The 8,788-nt window shown below is 54.3% G+C and overlaps 2 protein-coding genes across 2 annotated transcripts in view; both read right to left on the reverse strand.

Annotated features, from left to right (window-relative positions):
- The window catches only part of LOC113480134 (aryl-hydrocarbon-interacting protein-like 1), a 5,865-nt gene extending 3,700 nt beyond the window's left edge, over positions 1 to 2,165 (reverse strand). The window contains exons 1-5 of the mRNA XM_026848753.1: positions 1,784 to 2,165; positions 925 to 1,104; positions 530 to 718; positions 277 to 453; positions 22 to 163 (exon numbers count right to left, since the gene is read on the reverse strand). Of these exons, the coding sequence (XP_026704554.1) occupies positions 22 to 163; positions 277 to 453; positions 530 to 718; positions 925 to 1,104; positions 1,784 to 1,879 (784 nt within the window). The 5' untranslated portion in view covers positions 1,880 to 2,165. The remainder of the gene's footprint in view (positions 1 to 21; positions 164 to 276; positions 454 to 529; positions 719 to 924; positions 1,105 to 1,783) is intronic.
- Positions 2,166 to 2,370: 205 nt separating this feature from the next.
- On the reverse strand, positions 2,371 to 8,688 carry TAF7L (TATA-box binding protein associated factor 7 like). Its single transcript, XM_026848278.1, has 11 exons — positions 8,563 to 8,688; positions 7,206 to 7,284; positions 6,925 to 7,058; positions 6,401 to 6,527; positions 6,154 to 6,212; positions 5,069 to 5,141; positions 4,320 to 4,436; positions 3,931 to 4,119; positions 3,719 to 3,831; positions 3,373 to 3,432; positions 2,371 to 2,797 (listed from the first exon to the last, which is right to left on the reverse strand). Exons 1-11 carry the CDS (start codon positions 8,626 to 8,628, stop codon positions 2,753 to 2,755), a joined length of 1,062 nt encoding a protein of 353 aa, XP_026704079.1. The 5' UTR covers positions 8,629 to 8,688; the 3' UTR covers positions 2,371 to 2,752.
- Positions 8,689 to 8,788: the final 100 nt, after the last annotated feature.

Below are 8,788 nucleotides of genomic sequence, written 5' to 3' on the forward strand. Positions count from 1 at the left end.
GGTGGGGGGGTGGGGGTGTACCATTGTGTTTCTGGAGGAGCTCTGTCGTGTGCTCCAGCACCTCATAGTACTCGCCCAGCTCCAGCTGGCACTGGCAGTAGTTGAGCACCAGTGGCGTGACCAGGTTCTCCAGCTTCAGCCAGCCCTCTTCCCATGGCTTCTCCTGCCCCAGGGAGCCACAGCGTGTGGTTCACAGCTGCATCCAGGGTCCCCAGGGTTGTGCTTCACTGAGGAAATGCAGCCAGGGAGGACAGGAGGTGGTTGGGTCCTGCTCACCTTGGCCTGGAGGTTCCTCAGGCAGATGACAGCCTCCTGGTACTTTGCTGCTGCCTGTCCAAACTCCTTGCGGAGGACGAGGCGGTTGCCTTCACTGTGCAGCACAGGCACTGCTGCCAGCTTTTCCTCCTTGCTCATTGCCCAGGTGTCACGCTTGTATGCTGAGGGCTCCTCCACCTGCACAGGCACGAGGAGCTGAGCTGTCTGCCCCAGCAGCCCCTGTGCTGGCAGCCACCCCCACCATCCCCCTTACCCGGAACAACTCCATGATGAAGATGAGGGGCTGCGGCGTCCGCTGCAGCTCATCCAGGTCATCATAGCCCGTGCTGTGGTAGTCAAACATGTTGCCCATGCCGCAGCGGTGATTCTGCCCTTCCAGGGGGTCCTGGCCCTCTGCGATCCTCCGCATGCCCCTGGAGACCAGGGCGTACATGCCCGTGTGCTGCAAAGAGGGGGAGCACCCTGCTCAGCTGCATAGGGCCAGCCTGCACCCCTTCCTCGGGGCATCCCCCCTGGTCCTGTGGCTGAGTGACACCTCTGCCCCCTGCGCTTGCACCAGGCAAGGCTGGAGCATCTCCGGGTGCATGGTGCTGCGCCCTGGCTCTGCAGAAAGGGGGGGGAGTGGGTGCCCACAGGCCCCTCACTCACGATGGCGTCGCACCAGAACTCGGCCACCTCCCCAGGTCTCATGGAGCTGAGCAGCGTCTCCCAGATCTCCAGCTTGAACATCTTGCCCACGATGAGCTCCATGGGGAAGCCAGCTTCCCGGCTGTCATCGATCACTGTCCGCTCAAAGTCATCCTTCAGCGTCTGGAAGTGGAAGGTGATCTGCCCCAGAGAAAGCTCAGTGTCAAGCCAGGGCAGGCACCACAGTGAGAGCTCTCCATCCCCTCACCAGCCCCGACTCCCTCTGCCACAGGGCCAGGATGTGGGGCCGAGCCTGCTCCCAGTAAGGTGCTGGTTTGATTGGCAGCTCTCCATCCACAGCAGGAGATTGTGCCTCCTACCCACTTGCTTTGACAGCAAGCAGATGGTGGAGTATCTTAACACCCATCGGTGCTATATCCTGCTGCTCTCGTTGGATCCCCCTTTATAACCCAGTACATGCCGCTCCCACAGCATCCACCAGGACCTGGCAGAACACACACTCATCTGCCCATACCCCTGGGCTGAGAAATCTCAGAAATCCCCCAGAGCTCCTGCTTCGCACCCCTCACTCCTGTTTGACACCCATCGGGAACGGCAGATTTCCAGCAACCCATCATAGCTGCTGAGCTCCAACGGCCTCAGGAGATAGGGAGGAGGCAAGTGACAGCACCGATGCAAGGTGAAGGCAGTGGGCAGTATCAGTGGTCACTGTGAGAAAAATGCGGCTGCATGTGCCCAAAACAGCCCTTCCTGCAGAGCTCAGCTTGTGAGCGGGGAATCTAACTGTAATGGGCAGGGATGGCGGTGTCGCACCCACTCCCCTCTCCTAGGGCTTTGGGGAACAACCAAGACAATTTACCTTGCTCCCATCCTGCAACTTCGGCAGCTCCCCTTGGCCTCCATGCAGAATCTTCTTTTTGACGCCTTCCACATTCAGCAGGTAGGTTTCTTCCATGGCCGCTCCTGCCAGCCCCCCGAAGCAGGTCACAGGCTGACACACGTGGGTGCGCTCCAGCCCTTCCCAAGCCCCCTCTTGCTCAGGGTATCTCCCGTTCTTGACTATCTGGACATGTCATCTCCCAGGGCTGCTTCCGGCCTCTCCCTTTCTGTGCTGGGGCCAGAGCTTGGATGCCTTCTACTCTGCCCCTGCCCTTTAGGCTGCAGGAGGGGCGTCCTGCTGTGGCACACCCTCGCTGACACCCCTGGTGCCCTCCGTTGCGTTCTGGAATTGCCTTTCTAATCCTCTTTCCACCCTACCAGGTTAATCTGGGATTTGCCTGCCTAGTCTGTAAGGAATTAAAAAAACTCCCTCATCAGGAAGGGCTTGTTCCTCCCACAGTGACAGCTCAGAGGGTCCCCTTAACACACAGTCTCCCTTTGACCCAGCCCTGCTAGGAGTATTTCAGCAGTGCTGATCTGTGCTCCAGAGCCCAGAAGGGAACACACCAGGGTTGGAAATAGTACTTTATTGAGTCTGGTTTGCAGACACAAGCATGCCTCAAACACAAGAACAAGCTCCTGCCAGGCCACAGCCCACCAAGAAGATGCAGAAAGCTGCACTGCACTGTCCCAGGGAGCACTAAAGCCCTCTGGGAGAATAGTCCTGAATATTTACTGTAAATCCAGTGTTTTGGCTGCTCTCACAGGCGTAGTCCGATTCTTTAGCTTCCCAAGCACAATGTACGTGAGAGCAGCTCTGGACATGGAGCCTCTAGCACTGCCCAGCAGCACATCTGGCAGAAGTGTGTGAGTAGAGCAAAGACTTCAGCACGGCCGATGAACAACACTTCCAGCTCTGCTTGCAGGTACAGAGACCCAGGCCCGCTCCTCACTTTTCCATGAGGGACTCCAGCTGCTCCTGCAGGGACGTCATCTGGGAAGAGGGAGTGAGGCATTGCAGTGAGGCATGGCTGGGCCACACGGCAGCTCCACCCCAAGCACTCTGTGTTCCTGCAGATCCTCCCCTGCACTAGTAGCCGCTGTGCCCGTATGTTGCTGGAGCCGTGCCTGGGCACCTCTGCAGCAGAACTCACTGGGGAAGCTGCTTAACAGGAACCCAGGAATGGAAACCTCCTGCCTTGGTGCCTGGTTAAAACTCAGCAGAGCTGCCAAGGCAAGAAATCTGCAAAGATCCTGCAGCTACTTTCTCATGCAGGTGTGGCAGTGGGTTTCTGTGTCACGTGTTACCCAGCAGCCTTGGACTGCAGACTCACACGTTTTAGTTCACTGTGCCTCCAGAAGGCTGCAACCAACCCTGTTTCCTACACCTCCTTTTGTCTTGGGAAGCTCCATGCAACTACAGATGAAGTACAACCTCACCTTGCCCGTAACACCAGAGTTCAAAGCAGCTGGTGTGGTACACAGTGTTCAGGAAACTTTGTCAGAGGCCAAGCCTAGAACCATGTCGTGCCCCAGTTCTTCCCACTCCACTGGGGGAATTTTCCTCACCTGCTGTTTCTCTCGCTCTTCCTGCTGCTTGAACTCATCCAGCACAGCCTGGAGACGGGTCTGCAGAGATAGACATGCCAGACCAGTTACCAATGTGTTCTCAACTGAACGAGTGCTGGCACACATCAAATGGTGCAGCAAGTCCCAACCAACCCCCTTATCTCCTGCAGTTTCATGGATTGTTTTGCCTCTATGAAGAAATGCTGGAGTGTGTATGGTCACATTATTTTTAACCTAGCAGGCAAAGGCCCCGCTGGCTTTTCCAGGGTAGCAGCTGAATCACTCTACTGGATCTAATGACAAGCCAGCACTAAGCAGACTTGAAGAGACCCCAGGAGAGTCTCACCTTGAGAGCTAGGTTCTCCACTTTCATGATGAGATCTTCCTGGCGCTTCCTCCTGTCCTGGGTCTCCTGGAGTTTACTTTTCAGGTTGTCAATCTGCTTCTGGATCCCCATGACTGGAAGAGAGTGAGCTCAGACCCAGAGCAGCAGCAGAGGTGGGCAGCGTGGGCTGCCTGGCAGCCTGGTGACTCTGCTGCGCTCTGTCGCTCACTCACCTATTTGGTTGGACCCCTCATTCTCCTGTTGCTGCCCATCGGACTCATTCAGCTTGTCCTGCAGCTGCCTCTCCAAGTCCTCCTCAGTGTCCATAATGTTCAGGTCTTCGTCATCATGATGATCCCTCTCATCTTCATCTTCGCTGCTGCTGCTGATGTCATTAAATATCTCCCGCAGTTCATCATGTTCTAAAGAGTGCAAAAGGAAAGAGGAAAAACACAGCTGATGTGACCTCCCGGCACCCTTTGCTTGCCAGGAACCATATAAGTGCAGGGTGCCTGTCTCAACACCCTCTCTCCTTTGCTCTGCTTAGGGCTTACTCCAGAGATGATGTGCCCAACTGATTGTTTAGTGGCTAGAAAGAAAACAACAGCCTTCCCCACTGCACCTGAGGAGCCATGGCCTTGCTTATGTCCTGACATCCCTGGGGAGGAGATGTCCAAGCTGGTGAGCGAACCATGGTTGTCAACTTCTTTTGTTTCATCTTCAGCAATGACTTCCCAGCCTGACAGCAGGAACAGACCAGTCAAGGGAAAAAGAGGAACACAAAAGATGCAGTATGACAAAAGAATGCTAGAAACTGCATGAGATTACTGTCCCTCCAAGTCTGGCCTTGCAGCCAGGGACATCCAAGACAAACCATCCCAACCTCCTTTTTTGCTGACTTCCCCTCTGCTCTTACTTAAGTTCCTGCTCAGCACAACAGTACAGTCTGCAAGGAAGGTCAAGAAACAATGAACTTTCACAGAATCCTCTTGGTTGGAAAAGCCCTTGAAGCTCCTCCAGTCCATGACCCTCACCCTGACCGTTCCCAACTCCCCCAGATCCCTCAGCGCTGGCTCAGCCCGACTCTTCAACCCCTCCAGGGATGGGGACTCCCCCCCTGCCCTGGGCAGCCCATTCCAACGCCTAACAGCCCCTTCTGCACAGAAATCCTTCCTCAGAGCCAGCCTGACCCTGCCCTGGCACAGCTTTGAACAAGGCAAAGATGAAGCTCCAAAACTTCAGTGCCTCTTGTTTGCTTATCTCCCAGTCTTTCACACCCACACCAAGCTGAAATTGTCTCTTATTTCCACAACCTCCAGGTCACACAGTGTCCTCTCCCCCCCTTGAGCTTTTTTTCTCCTAAAAGGATACGGACACTGACAGCTTCAGCATCTGTGCTCAGGAGACGCTTCACCTCTTTTTCCACATCAGGAGACTCGATATACTGGGCCAGAGAGGGGAAAGAGAACAGAGACACTGTTAAACGCCTCATGCACGCTGCTGGTGCTGATCAACTCCAACCCTCCACCTCTGGACAGAGCCATATTTCAAGCCTCTCTTTTATGCTTTTTGCTCAGTCTTTGCTTGTTCTTACCCTGAAAGTAATTTATGCACCTCCAGAAAGCAATCCATCCCTTTTGTACAGAGCTCCGTGGTGGGCTGTACGCTCTCACTTTTCTACTTATACTACTTATGAAATAAGACTTTCTGTGTGTATGCAGAAAGTCCTTGAGGTACCGTTTCCTGATGGATGGTCAGTTCAACTCCTTCCCATCCATTCAAAAGAAGGTTTCATTTTTCACTTTTAAATTAGCTAAGAATCTCAATGCAGTGACATCAAATCTCTCCTGTGTGGTATAAGAATGTCTCAAGTAATTTGTTTCCCAAATGTCATGTAAAATAGCACTCCATCCTGTTCTCAGAGACTGCAAAGTAGAGAAGAACAAGTCTTCCCAACCTCACGGTGCTGCATCCCCCCAACACCTTGCCTGGCTTGTGCATATGCACAGAGACAGTCTCTGAGCTCCATCTGTTGTCACTCCCCCAGCTGAAATGACAGTTATTCTATTTGTAGTGTTCCCTGTTGGGGAAGTGAACGGGCCATGCACAGAGAGAAGATTTCAGCTGGGAAAGCAGGAATGAGTGAAGCCTCATTTCCATGTGAGTCTTCCTTTCTTCTCTGTGAGCAGGAAGAGATGCACTATGGCAAGGCAGCCGCAGGAATGGAGTCCAGCAGTTCTCTGCACAGAGGACTTTCCCCTCAGGAGCATCTTGGAAAACATGGAGGAAGCACCCAAAGAGGTGTTTAAATCTACCACCCTTCCTTCACCCAAGGAAACATGTGAAGCAATGTTAAGGCATTACATGTTTTCTGGACTAACAGACAGTTACAGCTCTGAAGTTTCTGACTTCCCATCCCTTGGTTATTGCATCTCCATGTGTGAGAAGCAACTCACCTTCTTCTTAGCTGTTTTCCGGAATCTTCTCTTTCGTACATTTTTCAGGGGAAGAGTGACTGTGACAGAGGAAACAGATTGGATGTGTCAGGCAAATGGGAGAGCTGCATGCCAAAAAGGAGAAGGAACAGAGAGCACCGAAAACGGAGCAGCAGCACAGCCAGGACACGGCAGCGGTGAGTGCCCTGCACAGCTATGGGGACACTGGTGTGGTGGGATGGAGGGGTTTGGCACAGCCTCTACTCACTGCCATGGTTCCAGATGAATTTCTTCTCTCTGTCCTTGTCCTTCTTCTTGTTTGCCTTGGGGTCAGTGCTCACAGTCTGCTCTTCCAAAGGGGGGTAGAGGTCACCATCCACAGTGCAAACAAGCATCTGGAATCCCCACATAAATACAAAGGGTGCTTATCATAATGCAAGGACAAAAAGATGTGAAAGCTTTACTGGAAAATGAATGGTGACTGCCCACTGCGTGTTGTGAGCCAAAGGGATTCACAGGCACGGGGCACATGAAACACGTTTCACACCCAGCTCAGTTCCTACCTAAACACAGCAGCAGTTAAGCTGTTACAAGCACAATCACACTTCATGCTTCAGAAACAGGATCTCTAAACCCCAAGCAGAGTGGGGAATTTTAAACTGCTAACATTGCAAACCCAAAGAAACTGGCCATGTTATACTGAGTGTCCAGCTGCCGAAGTGTAGAAGGGTTTTCCTGGAGAGAGGAGCAAGGAGTTAAGCTGTTGGGACACACAAGAAGGACAGCCCATACCTGACAAATATCTGCTGTCTTATAGAAGGTTTTCTTGTCAATGGTTTTTAAGCTCTCGATGATGCAGGGCAGATCCACCAGCTTGGCTGCCAGCGGCACCCGGTCTACGCGGACAATCCCGTGGCGCCCATCCGCTGCGGAAAGCCACAGGACAGGTTAGTGCTGCCACTAAACAGCTAAACTGAGCAACACGTTCATGGGCAGCAGAAATTTCATGGGAAAACACAAGCTTCACTTGTGGACAGTCAGAGGAGTTTTAAGATGCCCCAATCCTCACTCACCATGTAGCTCAATGGTGAGCCTGTCCTTCAAGTTGACATTTCCAGACTGTACCGCTCGCCGCACGGTGGAGGCGTATTCCTGGGAAAGTTGGACAGACTTCTATCAGGACTGGACTTCTATCAGACGTCCTCTGAGAATCCCTCAAGGCTTCTATCCAACCTACCCAGCTTTAAAGACCCCTGCCATCCCAGTGCAGAAAAAGAACTGCAAGAGCTCCAATAAAGACTGCACCCTCCTCCCGATAGCATGTTAACCCTGTGGCTGTGCCGCTGACAGTGTCCTTCACACCTCCTGACACAACACGGCTGGGACAGTGGTGCGAGGCCCCAGACAACCTAACAAATAGCATCAAGTGTACTGACAGCCACAGCAACTGAAGACTCAGCACTGACTAAAGGCTTGTGTCAGGAACAGTGTGGCCAGCAGGGACAGGGGAGGGATCTCACCCCTGGGCTCGGCACTGGTAAGGCTGCACCTCGACGACTGCGTTCACGTTTAGGCCCCTCACCCCAAAAAGGCCATTGAATGACTCGAGCGTGTCCAGAGAAGGGCAACGGAGCTGGGGCAGGGTCTGGAGCACAGGTCTGCTGGGGAGCGGCTGGGGGAACTGGGGGGGTTTAGTCTGGAGAAGAGGAGGCTGAGGGGAGACCTCCTGGCCCTCTACAGCTCCCTGACAGGAGGGTGCAGAGAGGGGGGATGAGTCTCTGGAGCCAAGGACCCAGCGCCAGGCCCCGAGGGAATGGCCTCAAGCTGCCCAGGGCAGGGTCAGGCTGGCTCTGAGGAAGGATTTCTGTGCAGAAGGGGCTGTTGGGCGTTGGAATGGGCTGCCCAGGGCAGGGGGGGGAGTCCCCATCCCTGGAGGGGTTGAAGAGTCGGGCTGAGCCAGCGCTGAGGGATCTGGGGGAGTTAGGAACGGTCAGTGGTGGGTTAATGGTTCGACTGGAGGAGTTTCAAAGTCTTTTCCAACCCAGATGATTCTGTGAAAGCTCTACTCTCACAAAAATTTCCTCTCTAACCCTCTAAATTGCCTTCTGAGCCTCCTGCTCCGGGTGGCAGAAGCACCTCTGAAGAAGAGGCTGCCGAAAATCTGTTCAAATGAGTGGGAACGGGCTATGGAAAGGGCCTGACAGTTATACTGGATTCTGACTGTTGAGTTAATTTTTTTGTTTCACTGCCCAAGGCCAAAAGCACCCACCCTGCTTCCCCGTCCTTTGCCAGGTGTGCAGCTTCCCCGCTGACACCACCCACCTTGCTAATCCCTCTCCCGAACCCCGTGCCCGCCGAGCAAACCGGACCTTGCAGCGCCTACACCGGGCCGGCAGCGCCTCTGGCCGCACCAGGCTGAGCAGCCCTTACCGGTGGCAGTCGCAGCACGAACTGACTCTCCAGCTCATGCGGAGCATCGTCCTTGCTCTTACTCATCCCTTCTTCTTCAGCTTGGGAAACACGAACCAGTTACCTCCGCGCCGAGAAGGCTCCTGCACCGGGGGCTTGGGGCTGCGCCGCTGGGGGGGGGGCGACACCCGCGGCAGGGTCTGCCCGGCACTCACGGGAGCCCCAAGCTCGCCGCCGGAGCCCCCCG

Source organism: Athene cunicularia (genome assembly GCF_003259725.1).
Source record: "Athene cunicularia isolate RWA chromosome 4 unlocalized genomic scaffold, athCun1 chr4_part3, whole genome shotgun sequence".
Classification (NCBI taxonomy): Eukaryota; Metazoa; Chordata; class Aves; order Strigiformes; family Strigidae; genus Athene; species Athene cunicularia.